The sequence below is a fragment of the Chaetura pelagica genome, unplaced genomic scaffold, assembly GCF_000747805.2.
Source record: "Chaetura pelagica isolate M959 unplaced genomic scaffold, ChaPel_1.0 scaffold16, whole genome shotgun sequence".
In the NCBI taxonomy this organism is placed as follows: Eukaryota; Metazoa; Chordata; class Aves; order Apodiformes; family Apodidae; genus Chaetura; species Chaetura pelagica.
The window spans coordinates 488,953-506,639 of NW_009953721.1; the positions used below are offsets into that span (position 1 = coordinate 488,953).

Below are 17,687 nucleotides of genomic sequence, written 5' to 3' on the forward strand. Positions count from 1 at the left end.
GTGCTGTATATTTACAAAAGAGATAGGAGGAAGACTTAAACAGGAATATTTAACTAATTACAAAAATGTTTTTCTGTGTTGACATTTCTTAAGGGTATTGATTTCACATGGTCGAACGTTACTTTATAATTTAAAATTAGTTGTAAATTGTATTCCAGCTGTCTTTCTTCTCTGCATCCTCTGACTGCTTTGTTTCTTCACTAGCAAAAGCTAGTGCAAAGCACTTCTGCCATTTGTTCCATGATTTTGTCGTGAATGGATCTTGCTCTCTCCACACAGATTCCTAAAACAGCCTCAATTTTTTTCTGTAAAGTAGAGAGAAAAATGCAAGTGTAACTCTGGCTGTTACTCTTCATAGGGTGGTTACCTTCATTATATGCTTGCTTTTAGAGGAAGTTCTGAAAATAAGGTAAACAAGTACTTCCTTCCTGTTTTAAAGGTGAGAGATTGGGCTCTTGTACCCATCTTTCCAGTTTTTGGGAATTGCTTCTGTAGAAAGTAAAGAATTAATTAAAGTAAATAAAAGGTACTTGAGTTAGTTTCTGCTGAGTAAAACACTGGTGTAATTTTTTGTACTTACACGTCAGGAATTCCCAAATTTCAACAATATTTTTTGTCTAAGAAACATAGTATCTGGAATATAACCAAATATTGCAAAAAGCAGTTGAGACTCAGCTCTCTGAGCATTCTGGATTACAGCTTGCTTGGCTAAGTTTAGCAAGTGAGTTTACATGTAACAAAGCAGCTGTGAAACAGTTACTGAGTTTGCTTTTCTTTTTTAAGACTAAAACTATCATGTGTAAAGATGTTAATCAACATACTAAGTTTACTTGTCATGTGGTTGTCCCAGATGTAATGGATGACAGACAAAACATAAATGCAGATTTATTGCATATAATGTTGGGGGTTTTAATTATTCTGAATGAGAGGCATAAGTACAACAAAAGTGTAGAGAAACTAGGAGATAAGAACAGAAATGTAGTTTGGTTGCAAAGGTTATATTACCAGTGAATTTTGCTACTTATAATTAAATCAAACAACAAAGGTTAACCAGTAAAATGCCAGCAACTTATTATCAAATGTTGTATTATGCCTAGAATATTAATTATCACCTTTAAAAGATTATATGGTCTTAATAATGAAGATTACTTAACATTAAGTTTACTAATAAAGACAGTGAAAGACTTAATATCTCTCACCCCTGCCTGGCCACAGCTGGATGTCCTTGGGTGGATCATTCTCGAGAATCAGTCTCTCTGGGAGATAATCCTGCTAGAGGAGAGAAACATTTTGGCCTTTTCCCCACATTAGAAATTGAATACAGCTTTATTTCAGTAGTTCTTTTACTGTTTGAAAGTGGAAGGGGAATCCTGTCTTTAGTAAAAACTGCTGTATTATAGAGTGCAACAAGATTTTATTATGATCACAATTATGACAAATCTGTAAAGACTCCTGAGACTTATTCTCACTGATGTCAGTGGGTTTTGAAATTCTTGGTAAGAAGCAGTCTCTTAATTAAAACAGTGTAATAGCATATTCCAGGTAATCTAAATATAATGAAAGACCTCTTACCCCACTTACCCATCAAAAAGGCATTCTTATGAAGCTGACATTAATTCTGTATGCAGTTATATAGTAAAAGAACAATAAAAAGTAATTGAACTGTTATAATCTTGTCATGTTTGCTAGATTTATTTTTTTTTCCAGGACTGCAATGGCATTGTCTTTCAGCCATATCAGAGCAAAAGATCTTTAACGTTGTTCATTAAATGAAAAATAATGTAAATGATTGTATTTTCTAATAGTATTTTGACTACTTAAGACTGCAGTTGTGTGTCATGGGTAGTTCTGTACCCCTCAGCCTGATGCAAAGTGGAGAGGAAGAGGGATAGGTGCAGTAATACTGGCATTTCTAGCCAAGGTAGCTGTGACGAAGATAATATTCTTTTCAGTAGCTTGTCTCATTTCACTGTAGTAAGTCTCCTTCTCATAGTAGATGTTAAAATATATAGATAATTCTTAAATGTAGATGGAAAAGGTTTAGAATGCTTTTCTGAAGTCTTTACAGTGATGTTCCTAAACTACACAAAGGAACACAACCTCATGTAGTAACGCTGCTTCAGTTCAAACTCAAAGCAATGATTCTTCTTGACCTGATTGATTTGGAGGCATTTTTTGACTTAGAGAACTATTTGTCATGATCTGCTAGGTCTAACAAACTATAAACAGTATGAATGAGGCTCTCTCATAGCCTCTCCTTTATGTGTTTGGTTTTTGTGGGTTTTTTTTCCCTTCATGTTCTTTGACTCCCCTCTGAAAACCTAGTATTTAAATTTGTGCAGTGGGATGTACAAAACACTGAAGCTCCAATTGTCTCTTTGGTTGCAGAGCCAGTGGCATCTAGGATACATTCACCACTGAAAAGACTGCTATTAAGATGAATTTTTAGTGCAATATTTTTGGTCTGTATGTGGTTTTTTTAGGAACCTGAACGATTGGATAGCCGAACTAATGCTTGTATTACTGTTTATTAACTATCCAAAGTGTCATCTGACCCCTATAAATAATGAATGTCTTTTCAATAGAAGGAGGCTGTCAGGTTCATCTTCTCTTAGGTTGATTTCCTGTATGTATTTATTGAACCATATTTTGTTATGTGTTAGGAAGTATGAATAAGAAAGTATGTTGTCCTTTCATTTGAGGATCCATAGCGTTCAAGACTTCCATAACAAGGGCATAGTAACTAGAAAAACTTTAAATGTTTGCATATGTGTAGTTGAAACTTGCAAAAAATTACCAAGGCTCAGTCTTTTGCAGTATGTACAGAAAGTGATGTATAGTTACTGAGCATCACTTAGCCATTTATTTAAATGATCTTTTTTTTTTCCAGAAACATATGTTTGATCAAGAGTTTCTGGTAGTTTTTTTCCAAGCTGGAATTTGATATCTGGAGTAGAAGGTATTTTGTCTATGTGAAAAATAATGTGGCTTTATTCACGTAGCTATTTGAAGGAAATAAAAGTATTCTGCAGCCCTTATCAGCATGTAGCTGGTGCCCTTGCTTCTATAAGGTAGTTTCTTTTGGGGATAGAATTTTTCCATGTGTCTTTACCGGTCCCCTTCCATTTTCAGGAAGGGAGAGAGAGAGATCCCAGAGAATGTAGATTCTGATTGGGACCTAAGGAAGACCAAAACCTGTATCTCTAAAAAGTCCTACAAATTTCTGTATTTGCTGGATATCTAAATTGGTAATTGTTTTGATATTTCCATTCAGAAAAACAGTGTGTTGAACTGGTGTCTAACTTATTTAGCTGTAGAAAGCAAAGCCACATGAATTAGCAATTGCTGTAATGTAACTATCTCTAATGGTCTCTGGGGAACAACTAGTATCCTTAGTTGCTTTTTGTTGTTATTGTTGTTTTGTTTGTGGAGGTTTTTTGTTGTTTTGGTTATTGTGTGTGCTTAATTATTGAAGAGCCAGAGGTTACTTATCTTGCTATAAAAGCCTGAGACTCTTTTGGGGATGAAACAACTCTGCTCTTTAATGCTAGCTGAAAGGCTAAATGAGGTAAATTTATTCAAACAGTATTTATCTTCAAACAAAACCAGTCCCTCCCCCCTGCACTGTTACAATAGATCTACTACGCTGTTATCAGAGCTGTCTTATGTTCTGGATTGAAAATCAGTTTCCTGAGGTCCAGACTCTTTTGTAATCTAAACCAGAAAAAAATAATTCTACACTAGATCAGTTTGAACTTTCTTATAGTAAGAACATTACATGTTCAGAGCTTAGATTGCATTAGCCTAAATGATGGATTTTTTTCTAGAAACTCAGGGAAAAATGTTTTCTGCAGTTACAGGCTGTGCTTTGTGGTTATGGCATTCCCAGAGTCTCAGTAACTTTTACTTGCCACTGAGCCAATTGTGCAGGATTAAGTCCTTTTCTAGGCCTGGAAACCCACTGTTCTTGTTCCCACTGAATCAACACTGGACCTCAAAGGTAGAACTAGCTGCCCTAGATATCTACCTTTTTCTGTGTAATCTTATAAACCCATAACAATATGAAACAATGCTTCTAATTAAAACTGAGCTAAATAAATCTTCACTCCCTTAATTGAAGGTATAATTGAAAACAGGATTAATTTTTTTTGTGGAAGTTACATTATTTTTAACACAGCAGTATGGCATACAATGTTTGTTTCTGATAAAACTGGCATGCAACTTTATTTTTAACAACCAAAATCAGTAACTTCAGGATTCATTATTTTGTTCAGTAAGAGATGCTGTTCTTTCCCTTAAATTCTGTTGTTGTATGGAGTCATATAGAGTACAGACTCTAGGTGATAACTTTGACATTTAGTGACTTTAAACTTTATAGACTGACCGTTTAGGATATGTAGGTTGTCACTTTTCATCTGTGTTGTGATTACAGTAACTAGTCTGTGTATCAAACACTGTAATCATCCAGGTACCTAATGCTGTTTCCTGATCCAAATAAATAGTATGTTTCTACTGTTTCAGCAAGTAGTGCCCCTTTTTGGAGGGGAATGCAGTGTTTATAATGGATGCTTACTGAAGACTCAATGTCTGTTGTTTGACCTCTGTTTTTTGTTACTTTACTGTGTTTGCTAGAAAAAAAAATAATTTCTGGAGATACCCTGATGAATGAGGTTCTAGTTCTTATTCAAATCAACCTATTTGAATTGAGAGAATTAGTTTTTCTATAGCTTGTGAACTAAATAACAGGTATTAGTAATTTAGCTAGCTTCAGGTGACCTCCTAGATAGGAGGCCTTGTGCCCTAAAGCATAATGTTTTTGTCGTCTTATGATTGTATTATTTTTTAGGCAACGGATCCTCTCACTCTAAATTTTAATGCACTAGGATCAGTGCACATCAGCAGCTCTACCCCCAGCTGATCCTTGAAAACCTTTGGTGTTCCAGCTAGTCCTCTGCAATTTTTTTTCCAGTTTTCAGAGATTCTTCTTCCAGCGATAGCGATATAAACTTTGTGGGTTCTGTTTCTCAGCTTAACTTGAAGAACCCGAGCCATAGGAAAGGATGTTTTTTTAATTATTCCAAAACAAACAGTGAAGAACTGAAATGGATTCCTAATAACAATCCCATTCCCCCCAACATTAAAACTAACAAAAAAATCCTTCCCCATAGTAGATTCTTAGGGGCATTGTGAATTTGTGTCCTAGAAGCAGCTCCCACAGAACTACCCTAAAGAAAGTAGAGGCTTTTTTCTTAAAGAAAAAAAAGTTCCTCTTAATTAGAAATTATTTCAGGGTAAAGATTCAAAGTTTGTCCTTCCATAGAAATTACTCTCAGTGAAGGAGCAATTGCCACAATTAATATTTTTTGTTTTGTTTTTAAAAAGAAGAGGTTTATTTTTCACTAGCATAATCTGTAGAAATTAATGCAAGAGAGAGGAATTACTGTCCCTTAGCAAAGACCAAATAGAACTTTCCAAGGTACAGGCCATACCTTAGTGTTGCCCATACATAGATGGGCCATCTGTTGCATGCTTGTAATGTTTCTATATGCTTTGCTACCATCTTACCTCTGTGTCTTACATAGAACACATGCTGCATTGCATAAATCATTTTTCATGAGTGCTCATTAATACTCATTATCTTGATGTCCACCTTATGTTATAAAGAGCATGTGATTTCTGTAGCATCTGGTGTCAGCGTTTTTTTCATGTACTGAACTCTGTCAGGCAGAACTCTGCTGCTTATTCCTGCTTTTTTAACATTCACAGTTGCATGAAGATGGCAAATGGTCAACAAATGGGATGTTGCAGGGTTCAGTGAGTAATTCAGATAAGACCAGATTGTTTGGAGGGCAGTGACTAAGAGAAGTGGCAGCAGTGAACAACAGGAATGAAGGAGTAGACACAACAAGAATGTTGACAAGGGAATTGGAAACATGGAAATGAAGGAGAGATGACTGTGGGACTAGATGGTGCCCATGCTTTGAATTACCATACATCTGTTAGTATTTTCATATTTATTTGCTAGTATGTGTTTACTCTGTTCAAATGAGAAGATAAGGACAGAAAACAGGATAGTAAGTAAAATTTTCTTTTTATATGAAAGGTAATAATTGTTTTTCGGATGCAGCGTACTTGTGGTAGTTTTTTCTGTTGATCAGATCAAAGGCAGATCGGCTTTGTTTACTCTCCTGTGTTGAAAATCTAACAAACATTTACTTTTATGCTCCATTTCTTTTCTCCAAGCATAGTGATTCTGTACTTTCTGAAAATACTGAGTAGACACAATATTAATAGTTTTTATTTCCTCCCTGACACAAGGCAGAAAACCAAGTTAAATACTACCTGTTACTACAAAACATAATACACCATGTAACAGTTGTTTCAAAAGCAATACAGAGTGCACTTAGAAGAAAATGTAAAAATATTTTTTCTGCTAGTAATTTAAAGACTTTTGATATTCTCTATTACATTCAGGTTTCCTAAGAGTAATAGTTTTTATTTAAAAATAATATGGAATATTCTTTGAAAATTTTGAAGTTTAAATACACTGTATTTTGCTTGTTCCTGCCCTTTTTCTTTTAAACTCTGCAAACTTTTGAAGGACTGCCACTGCTCTGCTACAGAAGAAAAATTGCAGCCCTGCCAGATGCTGTCCTCTGTAACTTAGCTTTTAAGTCAGCTAGGCTTGAGAGCAGGCTGTATGGATGTGCCTCTCCATGGTGCTTTCTGATCAAATAATGAGATTTCTGAGCCTTCTTCAGCCTACTTTTGGCTTATTCAAAATTCTATAAGGATTCCCTGAGAAACATACCATCTTTTCCATGATTTTATAGAGGAGAATTAGTTCAATTAAATTTTTAAAATATTATTTCAAGTTCACAACTAATGGGTCAAATATTTGGGGTTAAAATGCAATAAAGGGTCAAAATGTATTTTAAAATAAGATCATTTCTTACAGCAAGATAATTTACTTGAAGTGCAGCTTAAGGTGAATATACCTGCAGTGTGCACCTTCTTTTTGTTGTTTTAACTTGATGCTCTCAATAGCACACAAGCCCCCCATATACTCAGCTTGATTTCAAGTACTTTATATCTCCCAATTATTTTTATATAATTTGGAAGACAACCTTTTAAATGTGAAATCATGCAGATTGGATGTTCTAATAATATGTGAATTTTGTTTCAGAGCAAAGTAGAAGAGATGATTTGGAAGCTTTAGGTCATATGTTTATGTATTTTCTCAGAGGAAGCCTTCCATGGCAAGGTTTAAAGGTAGTGGTTTTTAATATCTTACTCTATCCTACTTTCAGATCATCAGCTTTTATTGCCATGATCTTTTTCTTTATGAAAGTTTATCTGCAAGCTGTATAACTTCAGAAGCTTTTTTTGTTCTTGTGTCATAGGCTGATACCTTAAAAGAACGTTACCAAAAAATTGGAGACACAAAACGAGCAACGCCTATAGAAGTATTGTGTGAAAACTTCCCAGGTAATGTCTGTTGTTAAGAAAAATGTGCATTGATTTAGACAGTGAAACTGGCATAGATAATTAAGATCTAATTTTAAAAATCAATAAAATAATGCTTCCAAATACATGTATTATACGCTATGGTAATAGATACAGAATTATCCTTTGAAGCAGTGGTAAGCTAATGAATCTTCTCACAAAATTTTGCAAGCCTTTTCACCTGAAATCTGGTACCATATGCCATTTTAAACCAAGCATTATTAGAAGCAGCTTGGAATGAAATTTAAAGTAACTTGCAGGTATTTTCAGGTGTTAACTTCTAATTCTCTGTGAGTGCATGAAGAATCAGTGAGGTATTGGAAAATGGAGAGAAGCAAACATGGCATTTTTTAAGAGTTGTGCTAATCAGCTTGGGATAAGGGGCTGTCCCAACAGGGACACCATTTTGCCAAAATAAAAATAGACACCTTGAAAAGAAATCACAATATCACTGATAAGCAAAGTGCATTTGTTGAGAATAGTTAACAGTAAACTGATTTAATTTCCTCTTATGAAAGAACACTATGTCCACAGCAGGCCTTGTGGACAGGAGGCAGATGTGTTATGTTATGAAGTCTTAGTACTTTCTAAATATCCTCATCAGTAATGTTAAAAGTAGGGCAAGAGGAGTGTAAAACAGTTTGAAATAATTATGTACATTGTTGCCTGTCATCATTTGACTCAGGTCCGACAACAATGCTCTCGATCCCCCCTCTCCCCAACCCAGGTAGGGAAGGAGAGAGAGAAAAAGAGAGAGATTTGGCTGGATTGAAAACTGAACTACACAGCTTTAATTAAAACACTAATGAATTATACAAGAAAATATATACAATTATATACAGATATATTCAGGTATGGGCAAAAGCCTCTCGCCTCCCCCCACCCCAGCAACTCCCACAGCACTTCCCTGAACTGGGAAGAGTCCCGAGGAATCCCGGAGCTGCTGCTGGAGAAAGCAGAGAGTTATGGGGGTCACGAGAGATCAAGCCTGAGGATCGACGGTGATGGATGAACAGAGTCCTCCCTCTACGCCGGCCATGGACGGAAGAGAAGGGGAGAAGAAGAAGGAAGGAAGTTGTCTTCTGTGATCTCTGACCTTCCTCTGAGCTTACGTAGATATATGGAATGGAATATCTCTGGCCAATTTTGCTGTCCGTCTAACTCAGCCTCCTACGGGGGGGTCACAGATCTCCCCATAGTGTCTGAGCCGGCAGAGTGCAGGTGCAGCCTTGAAGCCTCAGTAGTTAGAAAAACATTCCACTGTCTTATCAGCCTAGCAGAACACACTGTTGCTAGTTACAAGAGAGCTTACTGAAGGAAAAAAAAATCAGTAAAAAGAAAAATTGGCTTCATCCTGGCTCAAACCAGGACATTCCACCCCTTATTCCATACCATATATTACATACAGGCTTGAAATTTGTAGGCTCAACAGTGGGGTTAGAATTAAAGGATCCTGACAGATGACTGCTGTATTGTATGTTAAGGTTAGCTCATAAAGGCGTGGGAGTGCTAATGTGCCATATTTGCTAGACCTGTTGCCAAAGACTGTAGGAATGAAGATTGATTTAGTCAATATTGTGAAGGAAGGAAGTTCTCCTGTACATTTTGGCTGTTACAAACATGAAAGGAGTAGGTTTACTACATCCACAGCAACTAGCTCAAAGTAATATATGTAAGCCAAAACAGTGAAGTTTAGACTTGAACTCTTGTGTTTCAAATACAGTGAAAAGCATTAAAGGATTACTATTCCTAGGGAAACTGTTGAGCTTCTTTCATTAGAATTGTGTGAAAACAAACCAGATAGGCAAGACTGTAACTAGTTTCTTATAGGATAGGGTGGTGTGCTAGATGGCTTTTTCAAGTTCTTCCCAACTCTGTGGTAAAAATTAGTCAATTATAAAATTTCTTCTCTGTATTTAAAAAATAGAAAATCAAGTGAAATTGACTTCTGTTACAGAATTTAGAGCAAATGTTGGAATGTGCATTTGGTGAATTGACAGTTTAAATGTGGCGAATAAAACCTGTTCTGGAATACAAATCTTCTTCATCCAGTCATGCCTGCTTGTCTTGTGTGTTGATTTTTATGTAGTTGCTAGAATTCGTTCAATAACTAATTTAATATATAGTTGGTGCAATTCTTGGAAATAATTATGTATGACTAGCTCTATATATCTAATGGGTCTTTTCCACCAAATTTATTTATGTACTGGTTGACAAGATGAGATCTAAAAATGGAAAAATATGTCCTTGATGGACATAAAAGATAAAATTCTATGTTAGCACAGATGTACATTTTCCTAATGAATATTTTATTATATGTGGAAGATTTGCATGTCAGGTGTCTGAGGATTTTCTACCTTTTCCTGTCCCTCTTGTCACTGATGGTGTAGAATAGAGTGAGGAAGATGTCCACCATAATTTCAGTTCTTTTCAGTCAGAATGCAGACTGAGCTAGCTGGTTGATGTTCCATGAGGCAAGAGAACTCAGTAGTATGGGTGAAGATTCTTCAGTCTTGTTCACATGTGAAATACTTCATCTCTTGTTCGGTGGTGTTGTACTGTCTTTGAGTGTGCCACACTACTGATGTTTCAAGCCTTATATAAAATAATGAGCAAGGATTTAAACTCTGGAGTTTCTCCTTCATTATAAGGGTGATACTTGATTTTTTTAATCAGCCAGTTGTAACAGATTCAGCTGTATTAAGCAGCTCGGTTCCAGCCTCTGTACCTCTGAAAATTTGCCTTGGATGCTTTGGGTTCTGGCTTACATTGAGAAAGTGTGGTTAAAGAGGTCTTCAGTAATGTGTCAACATTTCTATTTGCTTTCTTTAAACACTGATCTCCTTGGCTAGTATTGCTGAAGAGTTTTGCTTGTCTGCTTATCTGGTCCTTAGGTGTCAAGGAATTCTTCGTATCCACTGCTCCATCTGCTTGTGTCTAAAACATAGTGGTTAATACCCTACTTTTGTCAGAACTGAGTCATTTGGGATGTCTCAGCACTGTTATCCTCTGTTGCATTCTTGGCAGCACCAACATGATGCTGCCTCACAACTTCATGTTATGAAACTGGTTTCAAACCTTCACTTTTCCCTTGTTCTATCCTGCTATAACTCAAAGAGTTTAACTTGGCAGAGCTCAGTCTTAAGCACTGCCTCTGCACTTCTTAGCCATGCTTGGTCAGAAAATAGACTTCTTGTGGTACCTTGTTTGTACCATAAAATGACAGCTTCTACAAACCTCATGTGATGAGTGTGCCAGGGGGAGTGTGTGCAGTGATACCTTTGTGCTGCTTCTGACATTCATGCTCTTCATAGGATCAGTGAGTCCTGGTGGCGTTTGCTTTTTTAACCTTATTCGTCCCCTGACTCCGTGTTGTATAGAGGTGCCTTCTCTTGTATGTTGGGACCATGTGAACAGGGGTTTTGGCTTGGGAGTGAGGAGTCACTGGTGTTCTCAGAATGCCTTGCCTGTAGATGGTTTCCCACTATGAACTACAAAGGTTCCCAAACTAATTAGAATTTAAAAGTTTTGTCTTCCAGGAGTGTAAGTTCCAGGACTCTAGTCAAGTGCTTCTTCTGATCCCTGTCAGATCGTGAGGAGTTGTGTAGTATTCTATCCCTCACACCCTCTTTTTTTTTTATTATTATTTTTTTTCCCTGTAACAGGAAGAAGTGGATGGATGCAGTCTGAATAAACCAAAATATCAGTAGTTAGATTGTTGCTCCCTTCACTCTTCCAGTACTGCGGTTCTTTCCTATTGTTGCTGTTTGACTCAGGTCCGAGAACAATGTTCTTGATCCTTTGCCCCTCCTGCCCACGTAGGGAAGGAGAGAGAGAAAAAGAGAGAGACTTGGCAGGATTGGAAACTAAAATACACAGCTTTAATTAAACACTAATGAAAAAAGAAAATATATACAATTACATACAAATATGTTTAGATATGTGCAAAAGCATCTTGCCTCCTTCCACCCCCAGCAACTCCCACAGCATCTCCTGAGCTGTGAACAGTCCTGAAAAGTCCTGGAGCTGCTGGAGAGAGCGCAGAGTGATGGGTCAGGAGAGCTCCAGCCTGGGGGTTGATAGTGATGGATAGACGGAGTCCTACCCGGACGCTGGCCATGCATGGAAGGGAAGGGAAGAAAAAGCAGGAAGGAAGTTGTCTTCTCTGATCTCTGACCTTCCTCTGAGCTTATGTAGATATATGGAATGGAATATCTCCAGCCAATTTTGCTGTCTAACTCAGCCTCCTACGGGGGGTCATAGATCTCCCTGTAGTGTCTGAGCTGGCAGGGCAAAGATGTGACCTTGAAGACCCAGCAGTTAAAAAACATTCCAGCTGTTGTCAGCCCAAGCTGGGACACTTTGCTATTAGTTAAAGGAAAGCTTACTGGAAAGGAAAAAACCACAACAAAACAGTAAGAAGAAAAACAGCTTAATCCTGACTCAAGCCAGGACACCTATAGTGCTTGCTGGAGTGGAAGGACTTGGACTTTAACTAGCTTGTTAAAGCTAGTCTCTTCTCACCATCTGTTCTTAGACAGTTGTATTTCCACATGCCTCTTATTTCACTGATTCCTTGAAGGTGTTACTGCAAATGTCTTCACACGTGTTGAGTAGTTTCTCAATGGGATTTGATGCTTGTGCTTCCGATATTCATGGGTTCTGTCATTCAGCTCTTGGATTCTTTTATTGTTCTATCCATAAGGATGCTCATTCCTTACAGTTACTGTCTTGGAAGCCTTTCATAGCTTAAACCCATTATCAAGAATGGGACTTGTATATGCTCTGCTCTGGTTTAACTAGAAGATTCTGACTGCTAGTATGCAGTCTGTTACTTCATACTCTTTAATGACTAGGAAAGCTCTTTCCTTTTATATTTACAGGTCCAGGTCCTTTCAGAAGTCTCCCTGGTCTCCACTACTGGGAGAATCTTAATTTCCATGTAACACCTACCCAAATGAATCTCCATTTGTATGCTGACGTAGTATTTAAACAGTGATACTAAACTGACACTGGTCAGAAGTTATTCTACAAGAGTTCATGTAACCTTAGTACTTCTTTCTAGCATTTCTATTCAGGATATTTGCCACTTCTGCTCAACACCTTCATGTAACTTGATGCCTGAAGCATTCAATACTGTTGCAGCCTTCCATAGTCACAGCTTAACAGCCTATACCGAGTGCTTTTTGTTTGGACAATCGGAGTTGCCCACTTTAGAATGTATATGTGGATACTGCCTTAAAGGAAGGTTACATTCCAGTAACAGGCGTTCTCTGAGACGTAGTCCGTGCTCTGTCTGCTTTAGTATATGCCCTTCTCTACCTTTTCTTAGGCTCATCTTTCTACAAATAATTGGGAAAAAGATTTACAAAAGTAGAGGCATTTCTCCCTACTTTTTTTTTTATGCACTGTGCCTCAGGATTGGAAGATTGAATGGAAGATCTCAACGGTAACGTAAAGGGAAAATAGTGTGAGAGTTACTTGGTAGGATGTGTTTAGAATATGGCAGTGTATCTTGAAGAATACTGTTACCATTAAGAAACTTATCTGAAAATTCACGGTGAATAACTGTTCAGGTTTTATGATGAGAGGTAGAAGTTTCTATAAAATGTAATAATTACCATTTTTTGAGTGCCATTAGAGCAGGTTTTACAATTATGTACATTTCTTATTATTATAGAGGAAATGGCTACATACCTGCGTTACGTAAGAAGGCTAGATTTTTTTGAAAAGCCGGACTATGACTACTTAAGAAAGCTCTTTACAGACTTACTGGATCGGAAAGGCTATATGTTTGATTATGAATATGACTGGATCGGGAAACAGCTGGTGAGTACAATTAAAGTATTAGTAACATACAGGCTTTTTGTGTGATTGGTTTTGAGCCACTTAGTTGTGAGTTTCAGAATACCTGTGCATCTCATGGCTGTCATTGGAGTTGTGAACAGCTGGTATTACCAATCCTTTTTCAGAGGCATATTCAAGCATTGCGGAATTTCATATTGAGTCTTTTTCCAAACATGTACTCGTTATATCAAAGTAAATCTCTGTTCAATCCAAATGAGGTTGTAGGAATTCAGACTGATCTTTGATTTGAAGGAGTTTAAAAATCTACAGCTGATGTCATTATTGCATGCATTTTCTTGCTTTGGGGACTTTCTTGCTCCCAGTATTTTTAAAATGCTGAGCAGTCACTTCTTTGCATCTGAGCTATAATTCCGATATTCCTCAGTTCTGTATGTGAAACTGTCTATACTTTATATGCATTTAAATATGACGTAGAATATCAGTTTTCATCACTAAGGTGGACAATTTTGGATTATACAGTTTACCCTGAATTTCCTTGTTTGTGAAAGAATAATAGTATTTTATTGCTAAATCTTTTTTCAGTGTTTAGCATTAAAAACTAAGCCTTTCTTCAGACTCTCATCAGAATGTCCTAGCTGCTAATTGCAGAAAAAATCAGCCTGAAGACCTTAAAAAAATAATGTTTGATAATACTTAGAATTGCTACTTCATGAAATTGTACTAGTCATGGTTTGCCTTTTTTTCTCCTCAGTATTAGTATGTACATAGTGACACATTTTCTTGAATTTGATAATTCTCAGTTACAGGAAACTATCAGATTTACAGATTAATTTCTATTACAAACTAGTAACTTCTCATAAGACTTAAAAGCTTATTTTTTTACCAGTTGCTACATATTATTTACACTTGTAGCCTACTCCAGTGGGTTCAATACATTCAGACCCTGCACTGTCTTCAAACAGAGAAGCATATCAGCACAGAGATAAAATGCAGCAGTCCAAAAATCAGGTAAACTGCTCATGTAAGATTGTCAGCATTACTTTGTATTTTGTCTAATGGCTTGTGCTATGTTGTTTCTTCTATTAGAACTCCAAAATAAAATTTAGTTCAGTATTTAAGTAGATAATTGTTGATGTACTTCTAAACCTGTAGATCTTAGTGTCCTAAAAGGTTGATTGTTCTTTTCTATGATGTAACATAATTTGCAGCAGTGGTGGATTTTTCGCTCTGCTGATATTTCTTTAAATTTTAGTTCTCTGTTTTTAAACGCTTGACTTACCCATATGCTATATCACCTATTGAGGTTCTAGCATGTGTGTATAATGTTTTAATTTAAAAACAATCAAAAAACAACAGGATAATGACAAAGGTGGTAAAAAACAGGAATTTAGATCTGTCTATTTACCTAAGCCAAGTTACAGGGTTGTTTTGGTGGACTTTGTTTCTTACTAGAAATTTTGAGGTTTTAGCTACTGTGCTTCTCCGTGTGTAAGTATGCAGATAATGTTGATGTACAAACTATATAGGAATTGAGTACTTAGTACTTCAGTGCTTTTAAAAAACAATAGATAATAATTAATGCAGGAATTGTTTTTTTTATAAATTTCATTTCTTTTGCATGTATTCCTAATGCATTAAAAAATGATAGTCAACAGATCATAGAGCAGCTTGGGATTCACAGCAAGCCAATCCACATCATTTGAGGGCTCATCTAGCAGCTGACAGACATGGTGGCTCAGTACAGGTATTTTCTGCCTCTTTTAATGACTTAATCAGTAATTTTGCATTATATAATACTAATTTTTTGTAGCGCATGACAGAATTCCTGTTTTTATATTAAGTGTGTTCTTCAGCAATGTTCAGAATGTTCCTGTTATTCCCTACCTCACAATTGCCTAACTGAAATTAAAACAGATGTAGAAAACAATAGGTACTTTTGTACGTGAAATTTCTGCTACATGTTTCTCAGTGAAAGCCTAAAACAATGGAATGGCCTCTCTTTTTGAGGGTATATACACTTACTTCAGTGGCAGCAACTGAAGTTTAGTCTTTTGATGTATTACTTAGTTGTATTAGCAACAAAACACTATCTGCTGCATTTGGTGTTATTCCAGTCGTGTTTTTTTTTATTCTTTAAACAAAATTGAAATTAAGTGTTAAGTAGTGATCTCTGCTTGAACTTTACTGCTATTTTTCAAACAAAAGCAGAAAAGTTTAAGCAAAGATGACTAGAAGAATGCTTTATAAGCAGTACTGCACACTTACTAGTGGAAAAGTGAGTAGAAATCAAAGTTTTTTCCCTTATTAGTTTATTCTATCTTTGTAGAGTTGTTGTTTTTTCCCTATTTGCTCTTAATTTTATTTTTGGGTGTCTTGCTCTTCTAATATATTTAGAGACGAGATGGGTAATGCACAAAGAAATCTGAATTTAATATAGAAGGATCCAAAATACTGGCGGCAAAGGCTAGTAAGGCTTTGAGCTTTCAGTCTGAAATGAAAATAATTGTGTTCTGTGAAGTGTTGTTTGGTGAAAAAATATTTTTTTGTCTGTTGCATTTTTTATTCTGACAATCTGATTTAGATACATTTCATCTGAAATACTGGTTTGGAAAAAAAAATTTCAATGCTTAAAGAAAGAATGAGAAGTCCAGCATAAAGAAAACAGTGCTGTAGTTTCCTCAGTGTGCTAATTCCATATCTTCTTAAAATACTTTGCAACTCAGTACAAACTTAACATTCTCTAAATTTTGCTGCTTTAGAAACTACTGTCAAGTCATGTAAGAAAAGCTAGTACATTACAATTATGAATTTGTATTCAAGAAAAGTTTAAAAATTGTTCTGTGCTACCCATTAACAAACTTTATCTATATGTTTAGAATTATGATAGTTCTTTCAATAACATCGATTTTAAAGGTAGTAATTTGTCTCTGGAGAACAGAATAGTGATGTGAAATCGAAATTGGAATTGAAATTGTCTCTTCTAAAATTGTTACACTTCTTAACTCTTTATTTTTACTTTTCAGGTTAGAAAAATATGTATTTCACTTGTTAAATTCTTGTTAATTGAACTTTCAAAATTGTATATCTTTATCACTGTTTTAGCAACTGTTGCACTTCAGAAACCTTTTTAGTCTTCCTCAGGTTAAATATAATGATTGCAAGAGTTTTTATTCCATTGTAATATATGTTAAATACCCTTTGGGGGCAGGGACAACATTTTCTGGGAAATACCTGTAATATTCCTTTCTGTCAGTGTAATGGCCTTCATTTTTTTTTCTAAGAGGATATGGACATTCCAAGTTCAGATCACTTAGATAAGCTGAGGCTATAAACAGTTGCCATGTAAAAAGGGCAGTGCGCAAAACTGCAGCCATTTGATCTCTGTCTTTGAATATCATGTGTTGTACAGTAGGGTATTTTCAAGCTGGTTTATTTGGATTGCTTTTTAATGTGGAGTGGTCATGCTTCCTCATTAAAGGCACTTAAAAAAACTACGTAATACTTTCAGGTTTCTTTTGAAGTTTGGACCCTTGGCTGTTGTCAAATACCCTGTTGGTATAGTGATACTATCTGAATCATGCTGTTAAGTTGGACGGTTAACTTGCTAGTTTAGCTGGGTTCATAATTGTGCCTGAGAAGATAAGTTCTGAAAGTGCCATAGATAATGTTTCAAAACAACATTGAGTCTAGGATACAAAACTAAAGTGTCTTTTTGGTGGCATATGCAAGTCATTGCTCATCTTTAGGATCAGGTTTATGCTGAATTATCCATTTTTCAGCAAGATACGAAAATCTGGCAGAGAATTTGTTTTAAAGTGGTGACTGTTTTTTAGGTCACTGCCATTTGTCATCTGTAGTATTGCTGATGTAATCTCAGGTCCTTTTGTATAAGAGTATTAAAACGTGTTAGTGATTCTTCACTGTGACATGTTAAATTCAAGCAGACTGAATGTTGTGGGGTGTGTGTAAGTCAGTATATATTTTTATGGTCATAGTATAGATGTTCAAATGGGAAACTTTCAGTTCCTAAGTACTTTGTTCATTAATAGTAAACACTCTGGTTTCTGCATTTAGTTAAGTTATTCCAGACTCTCCAGGCCTTAGCGATAAATTCAAGTGCTTAATCATGTCAAATTGAGCTATATAAGGAACGCATCTATAAAAACAGTTCACATCCTTTCTTCCACTTACCTTGCTTTAGAATAAGATAAAAATGCTGTAGTGTGGCAGTCTGTCTTTCTAGTTTGTGTTGCTTTATTAAGAGAGCAGTTTGTACCACCCAGCAATACAATCAATAACTTCCTGTGTCTTTACAAGTATGCCTCAGTTCCCAGAAATGTCAGTTGTGTACCACTGAATTGTTTATTTCCCTA

At 36.1% G+C, this 17,687-nt stretch overlaps 1 protein-coding gene across 4 annotated transcripts in view; it reads left to right on the forward strand.

Moving 5' to 3' along the window:
- The window catches only part of CSNK1G3 (casein kinase 1, gamma 3), a 52,172-nt gene that overhangs the window by 22,992 nt on the left and 11,493 nt on the right, over window positions 1-17,687 (forward strand). For 2 of the 4 annotated variants that reach the window (XM_010000460.1, XM_010000461.1), the window contains exons 6-10: window positions 7,187-7,272; window positions 7,404-7,488; window positions 13,187-13,335; window positions 14,227-14,322; window positions 14,963-15,058. In XM_010000460.1, coding sequence (XP_009998762.1) covers window positions 7,187-7,272; window positions 7,404-7,488; window positions 13,187-13,335; window positions 14,227-14,322; window positions 14,963-15,058 — 512 coding nt within the window. The remainder of the gene's footprint in view (window positions 1-7,186; window positions 7,273-7,403; window positions 7,489-13,186; window positions 13,336-14,226; window positions 14,323-14,962; window positions 15,059-17,687) is intronic. The other 2 variants (XM_010000462.1, XM_010000463.1) reach the window with 1 other exon arrangement.